Here is an 18,391-nt window from a genome sequence, read left to right as displayed (position 1 = left end):
CGAGCACCGTGACTTGGGAGAATGGAGTCGGAACCTGAAATCAGCGCTGATCTTGTTTCCACCGCTGGAAGGTAACACCGTGGGCACCACGTGGACAAAGGGAGACAAGGCTTCTCCTCCATTTCGGGGCGGTGTCCAAAGTTTCATAACGTAGGCTCCGGCTTTTCTCCGTGAAAAAGCCCGGGAAGCCGGGCGCGCCGGCGGACGGCCGCTCGGGCGGGGGCGGAGCCTCGGCGGCCTCGCAGGCCCCGCCCCCGCGGCGCGGAAGCCCGGCCCCCCGCCGCCCGGCCTGGGCGTGGCCCCGCGGGCGCACGGCATGCTGGGAGGGCGCCCGCGCGGCGGCCATTTTGTGTGATCGGCTCCTCTGTGGAGGAGGCTGCTCGGCCTGAGAGCAGGCCGGGGAGGTTGGCGACCGAAGGGTCGGCGTTTTCGTTGACGGGTGCCCGGGCTGGCGGGAGCAGCCGCCCAACGGAAGCACCATGATTTCGGCCGCGCAGTTGCTGGATGAGTTAATGGGCCGGGACCGAAACCTCGCCCCGGACGAGAAGCGCAGCAACGTGCGGTGGGACCACGAGAGCGTAAGTCCCGCGGGCTGGGGCCTGTGCCCGGGCGCCGTGGGGGAGGGGAGCGGGAGGGAGGGGAGCGGCGCCGGCCGGGCGGGGGCCGGGGTCGTGCGGGCGGCGCGTCCGACCCGGAGGCCGGGAGGTGGTCCCGGAGGGTGGCTGCGCCCGGCCTCGGGGATGGGGCTGATCTGTTGTCTTACTATCGAGGAAGCCCGGGACAGCCCTTGGCAAGGTTGAGAGGCACCTTGATGAGGTGGAGGAAGGCGGGAAGGGAAGGATGGGCGCATTTTATTACCACTAGAGGCTGCGAGAATGCACCTCATGAAATAGGCAGAAGGGCAAATGCTTCCGTTATTTGGGTTGAGCGGCGTTATTTAGACTGAGATTTCTGACCAGAATTAGTGCCCCCCCCAAAAAAAAAAAATGATGGGGATGGCTTCCAGCAGTCCTTTTTGGACGATTCTTGAGAAAAGTAGAAATGCAAAGAGGTAATAACTTGGTCGGGGTTGTCTCGTTGACTTACCGAAAGGGTTGATATCACTTCTATTTAGTCCCTCGGATAGGCGGTGGTCAAGGCTTTTTCTTTCATTTAAAACTCATTCGGTCTTCTTATCCCCATGAATGAGGGTAAACATAACCCAGATTCACGGGTGAGGCTTGAGGCTCACCCCAAGGTCTCTTTGGCAAGTAATTGGCGAAACTAAACCTAATCTTGGTAGCCCTGTTCACTCTGCACGGTTCTATGAAACTGGCTCTTTACAAATACCATTGAAAATGTTTTGATCTAATTTTGGATGTGGAGTGTAATGTTTCTTATTTTACATATTACCTGAAGAACAGACGCAGAACTTAATTTTTCTTAGCGATTATAATAAACCATGGTAATTTTAAAGCAGTTGTTAAGACATAAGGAAATACTTAAGCAGATAGTCTTTTAAAGGATTATTTGCTTGTTTAAAACATGGCTTTGGATAGAGTAAAATTTCTCTTTTGCAACGCAGGAAAACAGGTTGGCACTAGATGAGTCTTTTAAGTACCTTAAATAAGTTAATATTTGGCTGACTTTGTAGCCATGTGTTACCTGATTCCAAGGTAACATAAAGTATTTTATGGTAGGATTCATTTTATTGGTTATTTACCAAATTCATTGAAACACTTGTCATTGATTAGTGAATCTTGTGGATATGAGTCTCCTCACTCATTGGACAGTAGGAGTCTTAAGAGTAACTTTGTTGCTTGTGTCTCTAGGCATCACTAGTCTCACAGTGAAGTAACTTTCTCAATTTTTGTTGTTACCCAAGTGTGGTGGCAACATGTAATCCCATATTTGGGATACTGAGACAAGAAGATCTTGGGTTCCAAGAAGCCAGCCTCAGCTGGCTGAGTCTCTCATCAGTTTATCTTGACTCTATTTCAAAATAAAAAATGACCCAGGCGTGGTGCAGCATGCTTGTTAATCTCAGTACTTGGGAGGCTGATACAGGAGGATTCCAGGTTTCAGAACAGTCTCCACTACTTAGTGCAGTCCTCCACAAGTTAGTGAGACCCTGCTTCAAAATAAAGACTAAAATAGGACTTGAGGGTGGAGGTCAGAGGTAGAATATTTCTGAGTTAAATCCTCAGTACCACACACAAATTGGTCTGGGGGTGGAGTTTAGAGGTTTCCATACCCAGCACCACACACCATAAAAATCTTTAAAAAATATTTAATTTTTTTTTGTGGTAGTGGGGATTGAACCCAGGCACATTCTACTTCCCATCTAAACCTGTCTTTTTTTTTTTTTTTTTTTTTTTTTTTTTGGTGGGTCTGGGTATGGAACCCAGGGGCATTCTACCTCCGAGCTACACCCTCTGCCCTATTTTTTATTCTTTATTTTGAAACCGGGTCTCATGCTGGGCGTGGTGGCACACACTTGTATTCCCCGCGCATGGAAGGCTGAAACAGGAGGATCGCACTGGTTCGAAGCCAGCCTCAGCTACTTAGTGAGGCACTCAGCAACTTAGTGAGACCCTGTTTCCAAATAAAATAAAAAATTGGTCTGGGAGTATAGCCCAGAGGTAGAAAGCCTCTGGGTTCCACACCCAGTACCACAAAAAAAGAAAAAGAAAGAAAGAAAGAAAGAAAGAAAGAAAGAAACAAACAAACCAGGTCTCACTAAGTAGCTGAGGCTGTCTGCCAACCTTGATCCTCCTGTCTCAGCCTCCCGAATGCTGGGATTACAAGCGTGCACCACCATGCCTGGCTCCAGTCCTAGTTTTTATTCTTTATTTGGAAATGGTCTCACTAAGTTGCGGAGGGCCACAGTAAGTAGCTGAGGCTGGCTGTGAACCTGCAATCCTCCTGTCTCAGCCTCCCAAGTACTAGGATTACAAGCATGCGCCTGGCTAAGAAAATATTTTTTTTTGCGGGTTTGGGGGTGGAACCCAGGGGCATTTGACCTCCGAGCTACACCCCCTGCCCCATTTTTTGTTATTTTATTTTGAAGCAGGGTCTCACTGAGTTGCAGGAAGCCTCACTAAGTAGCTGAGGCTGTCCTCAAACCAGGATCCTCTGGTCTCAGCCTCCCGAATGCTGGGATTACAAGCGTACGCCACTACACCCGGCTTTAGAAAATATTTTTTAAACAAGCTGACTAAACATTTTTCAAAGCAAAGTGCTCGACCACTGAGCTTCAGCCTCTAACTCAACTTTTTTTTTTTTTTTTTTTGGTGGTACTGGGGATGAAACCCAGGGGCATTCTACCACTGAGTTGCAAAGGACCTCACTAAATAGCTGAGGGTGGCTGGGAACTGCTGTCCTCCTATCTCAGCCTCCGGAATGCTGGGATTAAAAGTGTGGTCCATGCCTGGCTCAGATCTTTTTTTTTTTTTTTTTTTTTTTTTTTTTTTTTTGGAAACAGTGTCTCCCTAGGTTGATAAAAGTCTCAGTAGTTGCTGATGCTGTCCTTGAATCTGTCATTTTCCTGTCTCAGCCTCCCAAGTACTGGGATTATAAACGTGCTGCCGCACCCAGCTATATTTTGTTTTGATTGCTGAGACTGTCCTCAAATGTGCCATCCTCTTGTCTCAGCCTTCCAAGTACTGAGATTACAAGCCTTCACTATCACACACCCCTTTCAGCTTTTCAAACTAATCTTTGTAAAGGTAGAAAAAAGAACATTAGGATCTAGCTAGTGTACAAATAGGACGTTTTTGTATTTTGGGTTAAAGAAAGAAAAGCTTTTGTGCTGCTAATGAATTGGATCAGCATTTGTGTTTCTGCCCTCTTGGTTTTTTTTGTTTGTTTTTGTTTTTGTTTTCTTCAGTACTGGTGGGGATTGAACCCGGGGACACTCTGCTTCCGAGCTATACCCCGGCCCTATTTTTTTGTGTTTTTTTTTTTTTTTTTTCTCTTGGCGGTACTGGGGATTGAACCCAAGCCTAATTTTAAATTCTTTATTTTGAAACAGGGTCTCTAACAAAGTAGCTGAGGCTGGCTTCAAACCCAGATCCTCTTGTCTCAGCTTCCCAAATGCAAATGCTGGGATTACAAGTGTGCACCACCACGCGTGGTGTATTCTTTATTTTTGAAACGGGGTCTCACTGAGTTAGGAGCACCTCACTAAGTAGCTAAGATTGGCCGTGAACCTGGTATTCTCCTGTCTCAGCCTCCCACGTACTGGGATTATGAGTGTGTGCCACTGCACAGGTGGCTCTGGAGTGGTAATTTATTGACACATTACATTGTATGTGGTATTAATGGCAGTGATGAAGCTCCGAGAATAAGTTAGGTTTTATTGTCATCTCAGCAGTAATCTTTTCAGTTCTAGTGCCTTTCACTTAATTTTAACTTTTAGTGTTTTTCACCAAAATATCCTATCCCTCTAATGACACTTTATACTTTGTTCCTTTACTGATTTTTCTGTAGGGAAGATGATGCCGCAGGTGATGATAATGACCAGGAACAAAGCACGTGTCCTTTTCTAAATAGTGGCATTACTGGAGGGTATAGTAAAGTTAGGGAAGGGTGTGTGTGTGTGTGTGTGTGTGTGTGTGTGTGTGTGTGTGTGTGTTTTATACCGGAAATTGAACTCGGGTATTCTAACTCTGTGCTATATCCAGCCCTATTTTATTTTTTGTTTTGAAACAGGCTTGCTAAATTTCTGAGGCTTTTCTCAAACCTGTGATCATCCTGCCTCAGTTTCCCAAGTACTGGGATCACAGGTGTGTACCACCTCTTCCAGCGAGGGATAGTGTGTGTGTGTGTGTGTGTGTGTGTGTGTGTGTGTGTGTGTACACACACGCATGTGCACACATGCTCAGAATTGAACCCCAGGGGTGGGATATTCTACCTCTGAGCTACACTCCCAGCCTTATTTATTTTTAAACAGTCTCACTGCCAGCTCTAGTATTTTTTTATTTTGAAAGAAAATCTCTGCTTCTGTCTCTGAAACAGAGTTGTGGAGGGCCTTAGTAAGTTATTGAGCCTGGCCTTGAACCTGGGATCCACCCGTCTTCAACCTCCCAAGTACTGGGTTTACAAGCATGCACCACCACGCCCAGCCCTATTTAATTTTTCATTTTGAAACTGTCTTGAGGAGATGCAGCATGCAAAGATACGCAGCCAGCTAGCCTAGCAACTTGTGAGGTCCTCCACAACTTAGTGAGACCCTTTTTAAAAATAAAAATAAAATAAGGCTGGTGGTGTAGCTGAGAATTAGAATATCCCTGAGTTCAATCCTTAGTACCACCATCACAACAAAAAGTAGTATTCTTAGGGTAGATAACAACAGAATAGTGTAGTTGTGGCTCTTGGCCATGGAGATCCTTCAGTGTATTGACAGATAAGGGAATAAATATACATGCTATTCTCCTGCCCCCCCCCCCATCCCTACTGGGGATGGAACTCAGGGACAGGCATTCTACCTTCAAGATATACCCCTAGCCCTATTTTTTATTTTTTATTTTGAAATAGGTTCTCACTGAGTTGCAAAGGACTTCACTAAGCAGCTGAGGCTGTCTGGAAACTGTGATCCTCTTGGCTCAGTCTCCTGAATGCAGGGATTACAAACATGCGCCCAGGATCTCACTAAATAGCTGAGGCTGGCTGCGAACCTGCAATCCTCCTGTCTCAGCCTTCCAAGTACTGGTATTATAAGCATGTGCCACCATGCCAGGCAGTCTGGGCTATTTAAATGTAGATTATCCACCCGTCCCCTTGTTGAAATTTGTACTCAGGGCTTTGTATACACTAGGCAAGTGCTCTGCCAGTAAGGTACATCCCTAGCTCAAGAAGAAAAATATGAAGAAGAGGAGGAAGAAAATCAGCAAATTTGGGAAATTGTAAAGAATTCTACAACTGGAGTCTTTGTTTTTATTGGTGGGGAGTACAGATACAAAGCAGGAATCTGTTTTTATTTATTTTGCAGTACTGGAAATGGAACCCAGGGGCATTCTACCTCTGAGCTACACCTCAGCTCTATTTTTTTTATTCTTAGTTTTGAAACAGGTTCTCCTTGAGTTGCAAAGGGCCTCACAAAGTAGCTGAGGGTGTTCGTGAACCATGATCCTTCTGTCTCAGCCTCCCTAATGCTGGGATTACAAGCATGCGCCACCATGCCTGGCCTGAATGTTTATTTGTTTATTTATTTAGTGGTACTGAGGATGGAACCCAGGGGCCTTCTACCTCTGGGCTACACTCTCAGACCTTTTTTATATTTTATTTGGAGACAGGGTCTCGCTAAGTTGCTGAGAGCCTCACTAAGTAACTGAGGTTGGCTTTGAACCTGCGTGATCTCGTGTTTCAGCCTCCCCAGCGCGGGGATTACAAGCATGTGCCACCACACCTGGCTTGAATGGTTTTTATAAGCCATAAAAAGCCTTTAAGTTTGGGCTTTATTATATTGGGAAACAGTTGAAAGCCCCCCCCCCTTTTTTTGTGAGACTGGGGATGGAACCCAGGGGCATTCTACCTCCGAGTGACACTTACTCATAGTAAGAATTATTCTATCTTTCTTTATTTTTATTTATTTTTTGGTGGTACTGGGGTTCCTGGAAACCCTTCTTCCTCCGGGCTACAATCCCAGACCTATTTTATACTTTTTATTTTTGGAAACAGGGTCTCTTAAGCCAGCATGGCTGGCTTTGAACCTGCGCGATCCTCCTGTCTCCGCCTCCCAAGCTGGGGATTACAAGCCTGCGCCACCACCCCCGGCTTATTCTTTATTTTGAAACAGGGTCTCACTGAGTTGCAAAAGGGCCTCACTAAGTAGTAGCTGAGGCTGTTTGCGAACCGTGATCCTCCTGTCTCGGCCTTCCAAATGCTGGGATTAAAAGGGTGCGCCACCATACCTGGCCAGTTGCAAGTTTCTAAGCAGCAAGAGGTGCTTACTCTGGGTGTTGTGGAAAACTGAAATTTATTTTTTATTTTTTATTTTTTGGTGGTACTGGGGGTAGAACCTAGAGGCTTTCTACCTCCGGGCTATACTCCCAGACATTTTTAAAAAAATATATTTTATTTGGAAACAGGATCTCACTAAGTTGCTGAAAGCCTCACTAAGTAGCTGAGGCTGGCTTCGAACCTGTGCGATCCTCCTGTCTCAGCCTCCCAAGTGCAGGGATTACAAGTGTGCGCCACCATGTCCGGCTTGAAATTTTATCAAAAATTTGCATAGGCAGGAAATAGAGAACAAACCTTGATTACAAAGGCATATATAATACAATAAAGCAGGGCGTGGTGGTGCTTACCTATAATCCAGTACTTGAGAGGCTAAGACAGGAGGATTACAGTTTGGAGGACAGCCTCAGCAAGTAGTGAGACTCATCAACCTAGTTGAGACCCTGTTTCCAAGTAAAATTTTAAAAAGTAGAATGGAAGCCGGCCGTGGTGGCTCACACTTGTAATCCCAGCATTCGGGAGGCTGAGACAGGAGGATCACGGTTCACGGACAGCCTCAGCTACTTAGTGAGGCCCTTCGCAACTCAGTGAGACCCTGTTTCAAAAAAAATAAATGGGCAGGGGTTGTAGCTCAGAGGTCAAATGCTTCTGGGTTCCAGCCCTAGACCCGCAAAAAAAAAAAAAAGTAGAATGAAGGTATAGCTTGAGGGTAGAATGCCTTGGGCTGAATCTCCAGTACCACCAAAAATAAGTAAATAAAATAAAAGCCATGAAAATGAATGGTTGGAAAAGCATGATCGTGGTATAGTTAAAACATAAAACTATGCTATCAAATTGGATCTTTGTTATAACTTATCAGGAACATTCTCTTTAGGGATTTGTTTAAAAAAAAAAAAAAAAAAACAAAAGCAAAACTCCAAGCCTGGCGTGATGGCTTACGCTTGTAGTGCCTGCGTTTGGGAGGCTGAGACAGGAAGATCGCACAGGTTCAAAGCTACTTAGGCTCTCATCAACTTAGTGAAACCCTGTTTCCAAATAAAATATAATATAAAATAGGTCTGGGAGTATAGCGGTGAGGTAGAAAGCCTCTGGGTTCCACCCCGAATACCACCCCCCCCCAAAAAAAAAAAAAAAACCCTTCATAGCCGGGAGTGGTGGCACACACTTGTAATCCCCACCCTTGGGAGGCTGAGACAGAAGGATCCCACAGGTTCGAAACCAGCCTCAGCTACTTAGTGAGGCTCTCAGCAAGTTAGTGAGGCCTTGTTTCCAAATAAAATATTAAAAACAGGTCTGGGAGTATAGCCCAGAGGTAGAAAGCCTCTGGGTTCCACCTCCCCCCCCCAGAAATACCCTCCATTAGTTTAACTCTTAGTTAAAATGAAAACATTTGATTTTAGAGGGACATAGTAAGAATTAAGCTGTGTGTGTGTGTGTGTGTGTGTGTGTGTGTGTGTGTAAAACATTTGATTTTAGAGGGACATAGTAAGAATTAAGCTGTGTGTGTGTGTGTGTGTGTGTGTGTGTGTGTGTGTGTGTGTTGCTAGGGATTCAATCCAGGGGCATTCTACACCCCCAGCCTTTTTTATTTTTTGTTTTCAAACAGGGTTTAACTGGGTTGCTCAGTTTCACTAGACCCAGCGCTACACACACACAAATGTATAGAGCAGTTGAGGTATTCCAGCGTGTGTGTGTGTTACTGCAAATTGAACCTGAGCTATAACCTTAGCCCTATTTTACTTATTTATGTATTGATATGTATATGTATTTTTTCTCACGGTACTGGGGATTAAACCCAGGGGTATTCTACCTCTTAGCTACACCCTACCCCTATTTTTTATTCTTTATTTTGAAATGGACCCACTAAGTTGGGGATGACCTAAATTGCTGAGACTGTCCTGGAACCTGATTTTTCTGTCTCAGCTTCCCCAGTACTGGGATTATAGGTGTGTGCCACTGTGCCCAGTTTCTAGTAATATTTTGTAACTGTCTAAAAATGTAGGGTAATTGGAGCTATTTAGAATATTTTGTTAGTCTTTGTCATTAAATATATTGTTAAGCCAGGCATGATGGCGCAAGCTTATAATCCAAGCATTTGGGAGGCTGAGACTGGAGGATCCTGGTTTGCAGGACAGCCTCAGCTACTTAGGCCCTTTGCAACTCAGTGAGACTCTGTTTCAAAATAAAGAATAAGAAAATGGGGCTGAGGGTGTAGATCAGAGGTAGAATGCTCACTGTGTTTCATCCCCAGTACCTCAGAAAACAAAAAAAGAGGGTAAGCCAAAATTGTGTTAGGAGAATTCTCTACTCCCATCTGTGGTCTACTCCTATGCCTCCCATCTTTGTTATGAGTTGTTAGGTCCATGGTGGACATTTAGTAAAGAATTGCTGAGCTGGGCATTGTGGCCCACACCTTTTATCCCAGTACTTTGGAGGTTGAGACCAGAGAATCACAGGTTTGAGGAGCCTCAACAAGTAGTGAGACTCAGCAACTTAGGGAGATTCTATTCCAAAATAAAACATGAACAAGGATCGGGGATATACCTGGGATGTATCATGCCCCTGAGTTCAGTCCTCAGTATCACAAAAGAAAAGAACTGTTTAATAAAAGGCCAAGTGAATTAGTAGAGACCTTGTATGGATTTTTTTCCTTTTTTTGGTGGCACTGAGGATTGAACTCAAAGGCATTCTACATTTGAGCTATACCTCCAGCCCAGTTTTATATTTCTTATTTGGAAATGGTACTGCTGGCTTGATGAGTCTCATTACTTGGTGAGGTTGTCCTCGAACCTATGATCCTCCTGTCTCAGCCTCCCATGTACTAGTATTACAGACTTGAGCCACCAAGCACAGCTTGCATGAATATTAGTAGTAATAAAAGTTTATATTTTTTAGGGATTACTGTTACAAATGCAGATTGCTCATATCTCAATTTTTCTTTTAGCACTAATTCATTTGAAGAACCTAAATATTGCTGCCAATTTTTATATTTAGTATGTTTTTTTTTTTTTGCGGTACTGGAGGTGGAACTCGGGCATTCTACCTCTGAGCTACACACCTAGCCCTGTTTGTTTGTTTGTTTGTTTGTTTGTTTGTTTGTTTGTTTATGGGTCTGGGAGTGGAACCCAGGGACATTTGACCTCCAAGCTACATCCCCTGCCCTATTTTTTTATTCTGTTTTTCTTTTTTCTCCTGGGTTTGAGGATGGAACCTAGAGGCAATTGACCTCTGAGCTACACTCTTTGCCCTATTTTTTATTCTTTATTTTGAAACAGGGTCTCACTGAGTTGCAGAGGGCCTCACTAAGTAGCTGAGGCTGTCTGCAAACCGCAGTCCTCCGGTCTCAGACTCCAGAATGCTGGAATTACAAGGTGAGCCACCACGCCCAGCTTCTTCTTCTTCTTTTTTGTTTGTTTGTTTGTTTTGTTTTTATTTTGGTGGTACTGGGGGTGGAACCCAGGGGCTTTCTACCTCCGGGCTACACTCCCAGCCCTATTTTATATTTTATTTGGAAACAGAGTCTCATTAAGTTTCTGAGAGCCTCATTAAGTAGCTGAGGCTGGCTTCGAACTTGAGCGTAATCCTCCTGTCTCAGCCTCCCAAAGGGTAGGGATTACAAGTGTGTGCCACCACACCTGGCTTATTCTTCATTTTGAAATAGGGTCACACTAAGTAACTAAGGCTGTCTGCGAACTGCAATCCTCTGGTCTCAGCCTCCCAAATGCTGGGATTACAAGCGTGTAATACCATGCCCGGCCTCTCCAAGCTGTTTTATCCAGATTGATTTTATTTTTTCTTTGAAAACAGGGTCTTACCCGGGCGTGGTGGCGCACGCTTGTAATCCCTGCGCTTGGGAGGCAGAGACAGGAGGATCGCGCAGGTTCGAAGCCAGCCGCACGCGCTGGCTTAGGAGACCCTGTTTCCAAATAAAAATGTAAAAATAGGTCTGGGAGTGTAGCCCGTAGGTAGAAGGGCTTCCAGGAACCCCAGTACCACCAAAAAAAAAAAAAAGAAAGAAAATAGGGTCTTAGCTGGGAGTGGTGGTGCATGCTTGTAATCTCAATACTTGGGTGCCTGAGACAGGAAGATTACAAGTTCACAGCTAGCCTCAGCTACTTAGGCTCTCAGCAGCTTAGTGACCCTGTTTCCAAATAAAATGTAAAATAGGTCTAGCACAGAGGTAGAAAGCCCACGCAGGGTTTTGCTAAATTGTTGAGAGCCATGCAGTTTTAGCCTCCCAAGTACTAGTATTACAGGCGTGTACCACCGTGCCCATCTTTGCTTAAATAGTTCATTCTCTGTTATGTCTGTCTTTTATATGTTGTTACCATAAGAATACTATATTGGTATTTTATTATTAAAAGAGATTGTATAATTTTCTTCTTAGAAATTCCTTAAGTTTGTATTTGATTGTATTTCAGTGATGGGAGGGACTCTAGAGAAGGGTGTATTCGTCATATTTTATTTATCATCATTGTTTTTCGTTGCCGGGAATCAAACCCCAGGACTTTACACAAGCTAAGCACACACTCTGCCACTGGAGCTGCATTCCCGGTCATACCTCTTATTTTAATGGTGAGCCTATCTGAGGGTCAGAAATTGAGGTTTGGTCCTGGGGATTGTATCCAGGATCTCTATCCGCAACTCTAGCTGCTTGCTTGCTTATTTATTTGTTGTTTGTTTACTTTGTATATGGTACTGGAAATTGAACCCAGGGTGTCCTAACACTGAGCCAAAACCCCAGTTCTTTTAATTTTTTTTCTTTTTATTTATTTTTTGTTTGGTATTAGGGATTGTTCTACCTCTGAGGTATATTCCCAGCCCAATTTTATTTTTTATTTTGAAACAGGGTCTCACTAGGTTTATGAGAATCTTACTACTTGCTGAGACTGTCTTCCAACCTGTAATCCTCCTGTTTCAGCCTCCCAAGTACTGGGATTACAGATGTGTGTCATCATGCCCAACATTCTTAAACTTGAAACAGGGTCTCACTAAAGTTATTATGTGTTGGCCTTGAATCTGTAATCCTTCTGTCCCAGCCTTCCAATTACTGGAATCACAGGTTTCCCTACTGGCTCCCAGCTTGGCCTTTTTTATTTTCCATTTTGAGACAGGGTCTTGCTAAGCCCCCTTTGTGGGCCTCAGACTTGGGGTCCTCCTATTTTAGACAGGTGTGTCCTTTCGTACTAGCCTTTGGGGGTGGTTGTGTGTTCCAACCCATTTTTTTAATTTTAATTTTTGTGGTATTAGGGATTGAACCCAGAAGCATTCTACCTCTGAGTTACATCCCCAGCTCTATTTCTTATTTTTTGTTTTGAAATGGTTGCAGTAAGTTGCAGAGGGCCTCACCAAGTTGCTGGCTGAGAACCTGGGATCTTTGTGTCTCAGCCTCCCAAGTACTGGGATTACAAGCCTGTGCCACCATGCCCTGCAAATATTGGTATTTCCAAAGGAAACAGTATAAAGGTACTAAGATGTGAATCCAGGGGAGGATGTAGCTCAGTAGTGGAAAGCATGCCCAATATTTTAGATGAGGCTCTGGATTTGATTCCTAGCACCAAAGGTGGGAGGGGGAGTGTGAATGAAACTCACTAGGATAATATTGGTATAAAACCAAATATGCTTAGGTCTTTAGGCCTGCCTGATATGTAAATCTTTAGTTTTGTTTTTGTTTTTTGGTGATACTGGGAATTGAACCCAGAGTTAACTCTGCCTCCAAGCTACACCCCAGCCCTATTTTGTCTGTCTGTCTGTCTGTCTCTTTCTGCGGTCTGGGAATGGAACCCAGGGGATTTCGACCTCCGAGCTACACCCCCTGCCCTATTTTTTATTCTTTATTTTGAAACAGGGTCTCACTAAGTTGCGGAGGGTCTCACTAAGTAGCTAAGGCTGATCACAAACCTCAATTCTCCCAGTCTTAGCCTCCCAAAGGCTGGTACGAGGGCATGCCACCATGCCCAGCTTGCTTGCTTTTTTTCTTTCTTTCTGGTATAGGGGATGGAAGCCAGGGGCATTCTACCTCTGAGCTACATCCCCAGCCCTATTTTTATTATTTATTTACTTATTTACGTTGTGCTGGGGATTGAACCCAGGGGCATTCTACTTCTGAGCTACACCCCAGCCTGATTTTTTATTATTTATTTTGGAATAGGGTCTCACTAAGTTGTGGAGGGCCTCACTGAATAGCTGAGTCTGGCTGCGGACCCAGATCCTCCTGTCAGCCTCTCAAGTACTGGGATTACAAGTGTGTGCCACCACATCGGGCTTTATTCTTTATTTTGAAACAAGGGCCCGCTAAATTGCAGAGGGCCTCACTCAGTAGCTGAGGCTAGCCTCAAAATGCGATCCTCCCAAGTACTGAGATTACAAGCATGCGCCACCACGCCTGGCTACCTATTTTATTTCTTGTTTTGAAGCAAGGTCTCGTTAAGTTGTCAACACTGTCCTCAAACATGTGGTCCTCCTGTCTCAGCCTCCCAACTACTGGGATTACAAACACCACTACCAAACCCAGCTAGATAATCTTTTGTGACTTTAATTCTTCTGGGCACAGCTTGTGAAAGCACACTGCTGTCAATGAATATAGAAAATATATTTCATATATAGCATCTAAAGTTCTAAGCGTCTAGAAATAATTCTCAAGGTGTTTACTTTTTTGATTGTTTGCTTTTGAGTTGCTGGGGATTGAACCCCAGAGTCTTGTACAAACTAGGCAGGGCTCTACCAGTGAGCTACATTCCCATTCTCACATAAGATTAAATAACACTACCTTTCCTTTCCTGTTAGAGTTGTACATTGGTAACCCACCCAGTAACTGAGGTTTCATGTGAAAGAAGGATGATATGGAATTTTGATTAACAGGGGTTGGTTTGCAGTATTAGAGAATTAAGTGTGAGCTAGAGCATTTTGGGGATATGTCTGAAAAGTACCAGTGAGAGCATTGAAAGTTGGTTTCAGAGCTGGGCGTGGTGGCGCATGCTTGTAATCCCAGCATTTGGGAGGCTGAGACTGGAGGATCATGGTTCATGGTTCGGGGACAGCTTCAGCTACTTAGTGAGGCCCTCCGCAACTCAGTGAGACCCTGTTTCAAAATAAAGAATAAAAAATTAGGTAGGGGGTGTGGCTCAGAGGTCAAATGCCTCTGGGTTCCATCCCCAGACCCGTGCCACCCCCCCCCCAAAAAAAAAAAAAGTTGGTTTCAATGTGTTAAATCATTTTACCCTCGTAGGAACTTGCCAAGAGTCATTAAGTAGAGTGTTGGCATGTGTGAAAATATCTAATACACTTTGTGGGCAATTAGAGGACTTTTTAAGCAAAAGGATGGAGCATAATTGCTTTGAGCAAGTCTTATCTCATTTATGATTTCAGAAGCCCTAATCTTTAAATAGGTCCTATTTTTGTCAATGTTAGAATGAAGCTGGGTATGGTAGTGCAGGCCTATAGTCCCAGTGATTGGGAGGCTGAGACAGTAGGATTGCAGGTTTAGGGCCAGCCGTAGCCACTTAGGGAGGAGACCTTATTTCAAAATAAAAAGGGCTAGGGTGTGGCTTGGGGGTAGAATGCTTCTGGGTTTAACACCCAGAACATACACAAAAAAGCCGCATTCTACCTAGTAAATATGTATACCTACCAAAAAGCTAGAATATTTACTGGAGGAGCTGGGTGTAGTGGCTCATGCTTGTAATCCCAGGATTTGGGAAACAGACAGGAGGATGGTGGTTCGAAGACAGCCTCAGCTTAGTGAGGCCCTTTGCAACTCAGTGAGACCCTGTTTCTAAATAAAAAAAATAGGGTTGGGGGTGTAGCTCAGAGGTAAAACTACCCTGGGTTCCATCCCCCAGTACTGGGAGAGAAAAAAAATATCTATGGGAGGATGTGTGGGTGTTTGCTGGTGGAACCAGGGTGTTTTGCCTCTGAGCTACATCTAAGCCCTATTTATTTATTTATTTATTTATTTATTTATTTATTTATTTATTTTGGAAGTACGATCTTACCAGGTTGCTGATAGCCTTTTAAGTTCCTTAGGCTGGCTTCCAACCTGTCATCCTGTCTCACCCTCCCAAGTTACTGGGATTACAGGTGTATACCACCACACCTGGCTAATAGTGTAGCATTTTCTAAAATATAAAATCCCTCCTTATTCTGGCAGGTCCTTTCTGTATTTGTTGTTGCTATTTGGGGGGATAAGAAAGCAAAGATTAAAAGAAAATGATTCTCAGGACTGATAATTCTCAGTCCTGTACATCATTTCTTTCATCAAAACAGGAATGTGAAAGTCATTAATTAGACTAATACAGTTTCAGCAAGTGATGTTGTTCTGACAGCTTACTTAGTTGAAAGATGAATACATTAAGAAATAAAATATTTTTGGCACTCTTTAAGGTAGTTTAAACACTGGCAATTTATTAAGCCAGGTGTGGTGGTGCACACTTGTAATCCCAGCATTCAGGGGGCTGAGACCGGAGGATCGTGGCTCGCGGACAGCCTCAGCTACTTAGTGAGGCCCTCCACAACTTAGTGAGACCCTGTTTCAAAATAATAAAAATAGAGCAGGGCGTGTAGCTTGGAGGTCAAATGCCCCTGGGTTCCATCCCCAAGACCTGCAAAAACACAACAAAACAAAAGAAACCCTGGCAATTTAAGACTGAATACCTTTTTTTTTTTTCCTCTCCATTAGGTTTGTAAATACTATCTCTGTGGTTTTTGTCCTGCGGAATTATTCACAAATACTCGTTCTGATCTTGGTAAGTGAACTTTCTGTAACATTAGCAAATTTATGACTAAAACAATTCATGATTCTGAGGTTTTTTCCTTGAAGCTTTTGCTGATAATTTATTTCTTGCTAAATATTTGAATGTTACTGTTAGTCTGATTAAATATGATGCCATACTTAAACAATTCATGTCTATTTCTACTCCCTCCTAAAACCCCACTAAAATGAAAAACCTTTTAAATGATGTCAGTGGAAAAAGAGGTAACATTAAATGTCAGCAAATTTTTAGAAGATAACAAGTATCAGCAGAGAAGCCTCTCCTAACATCCTACAGAAGGGGTTACTAAGCAGAAGCTAGTGTTTGGTCAGCAGAACCTTGGGCAGGCTTGTTAGAATGTGGAGGCATCGGGTACCTACCACAGAAGGCAGGACTGAATCATGGGGCTAAAAATGAGAGATTAGTCAATAAGTAAAGGTTTATCAACCTTGACACTTGACATTTTGAACTGGTTTTCAGGGTTCAAAATTTCCTGTGCATTACAGGATATTTAGCAGCACCACTAGCTCTACTATACTCTATATGCCATACACACACACACACACACACACACACACACACTATATATATATATATATCTATATCTATATATATATATATACATACATACATACATACATACATACATACATACATACTCTATATGCCAGTAGCACTCTTCAGCTCTGACTGCCATAAATGTCTTTAAACACTGCTGCCAGGCATAGTAACACAAGTACTTGGGAGGCTGAGAGGGGGAACAAGGGTTCAAGCCAGCCTCAGCTACTTAGGCCCTGTTTCAAAATAAAGAATGAAAAATAGGTCTGGGGGTATAACTTAGAGGTAGAATGCTCTGGGTTCAATTCCCAGTATTGCAAAAAAAAAAAAAAAAAAGTTTGCCTTTGTATATTAGGAGTGTATGAAGACTGTATGCAGGTAAAAACTGGCTATATTTGTTTGTTAGTTTAAGTAGCAAGCTGGGAGCAGTAGCACCTGCTTGTAATCCCTATAATATTAGTACTTGGGAGGCTAAGACAGGATCACAGGTTTGAGGGCAGCCTCAGCAAGTAGGGAGGCTCTTAGCAACCTAGCAAGTCCCTGTTTCAAAAATAAAAATAAAATAGGGCAGGAGTGCATCTCAGAGGTAGAATGCCCTTGAGTTCAATCCCCAGCACCAAAAGAAATAAAATAAGTGCTGAGCATGTTGGTGCACGCCTGTAATCCCAGTACTTGGGAGGCTGAGACAGGAGGATCACACAAGTTTGAAGCCAGCCTCAGCTATTTACCAAGGCTCTCAGCAACTTAGTGATTCCCTGTTTTCAGATAAAATATAAAATAGGTCTGGGAGTGTAGCCCAGAGGTAGAAAGCCCTTGGGTTTCATTCCCAGTACCCCCCCCCCAAAAAAAAAAAAAAAAGCAGCAGCAGCAAGGCATGGTGGCGCACACTTGTGATCCTAATCCTAGTAGTTTAGAGTCTGAGACAGGAGGATCACAGGTTTTCAGGGCAGTCTCAGCAGATTGTTAGACTCTCATCAACCTAGAGAGAGAGAGGGGTAGGGATATAGCTCCAAGGTAGAATGCCCCTGGGTTCAATCCCCAGTACCAAAAAATAGACAAATAAAAAAGCATCAGTGGTGGTTCATACTGGTGCCATGTGCCACCCAATTTTTCTTTAGTGGCAGTAAGTATTAATTTCCTCTTTTTCCACTCTCCCTTTATTTCTGTTTAGTTGCTCTTCATTGTGTTTACCTTAAAAACTAAAGAGACCAATTTTCATGTGCCCTTTGAGCATGGATGCTTCATTAGACCATTAGAATTGAATTGGGTTTTTTTTTTTTTTTTTCTTTTTTTCTTTATTTTGCCGTACTAGGGATGGAACCCAGGGACATTTTACCTCCGAGCTAGTACCCAGTGCTCTTTTCTTTTCTTTTCTTTTTTTTTTTCTTTACTATTTATTTATTTGTTTATTTTTTGGTGGTACTGGGGTTCTTGGAAACCCTTCTCCGGGCTACACTCCCAGACCTATTTTATATTTTTATTTGGAAACAGGGTCTCTTAAGCCAAACCTGTGTGATCCTCCTGTCTCTGCCTCCTATGTGCGGGGATTACAAGCCTGTTCCACCACGCCCGGCTTTATTTTTTATTTTGAAACAGGGTCTCACTGAGTTGGAGAGAGACTCACTAAATAGCCAAGGCCAGCTGCAAAGCAGGATCCTCCTGTCTCAGCCTCCCAAATGCTGCTGGGATTACAAATCATGTGCTGCTACACCCAGCTCAATTTAGGTGGTTATTGTCTATTCATTAATAAAATGGATTTTTCTCTTCTTGTGCTGGGGCATGCTACCTCCAAGATACACTGCCAGTTCTTTTTTTTTTTTTGAAACAGGGTCTGTTTGTTTGTTTGTTTGGTTGTACTGGGGGTGGAACCCAGATGCTTTCAACCTCTGGGCTATACTCACAGACCTTTTTTATATTTTATTTGGAAACGGGGTCTCACTAAGTAGCTGAGGCTGGCTTCGAACCCATGCGATCCCCCTGTCTCAGGCTTCCAAGCTCAGGGATTACAAGCGTGCGCCACCACACCCGGCCTTGAAACAGGGTCTCTAAGTTACAGGGGGCCTAACTAAGTAGCTGAGGCTGGCCTTGAACCTGGATCCTCCTGTTTCAGCCTCCCAATTACTGGGATTACAAGGGGGTGCCAC

At 43.7% G+C, this 18,391-nt stretch overlaps 1 protein-coding gene across 1 annotated transcript in view; it reads left to right on the top strand.

Annotated features, from left to right (window-relative positions):
* Nucleotides 1-479: 479 nt before the first annotated feature.
* Nucleotides 480-18,391, top strand: part of LUC7L3 (LUC7 like 3 pre-mRNA splicing factor) — a gene marked incomplete at both ends in the record, with an annotated part of 34,427 nt that continues 16,515 nt past the window's right edge. The window contains 2 exons of the mRNA XM_080712936.1: nt 480-578; nt 15,617-15,683. Coding sequence (XP_080569062.1) covers nt 480-578; nt 15,617-15,683 — 166 coding nt within the window. The remainder of the gene's footprint in view (nt 579-15,616; nt 15,684-18,391) is intronic.

The sequence above is a fragment of the Muscardinus avellanarius genome (genome assembly GCF_963383645.1).
Source record: "Muscardinus avellanarius genome assembly, chromosome: 16".
NCBI lineage: Eukaryota > Metazoa > Chordata > Mammalia > Rodentia > Gliridae > Muscardinus > Muscardinus avellanarius.
The sequence above is the reverse complement of the archived record's forward strand: the minus strand, read 5'-3'. Positions and strand labels throughout refer to the sequence as shown.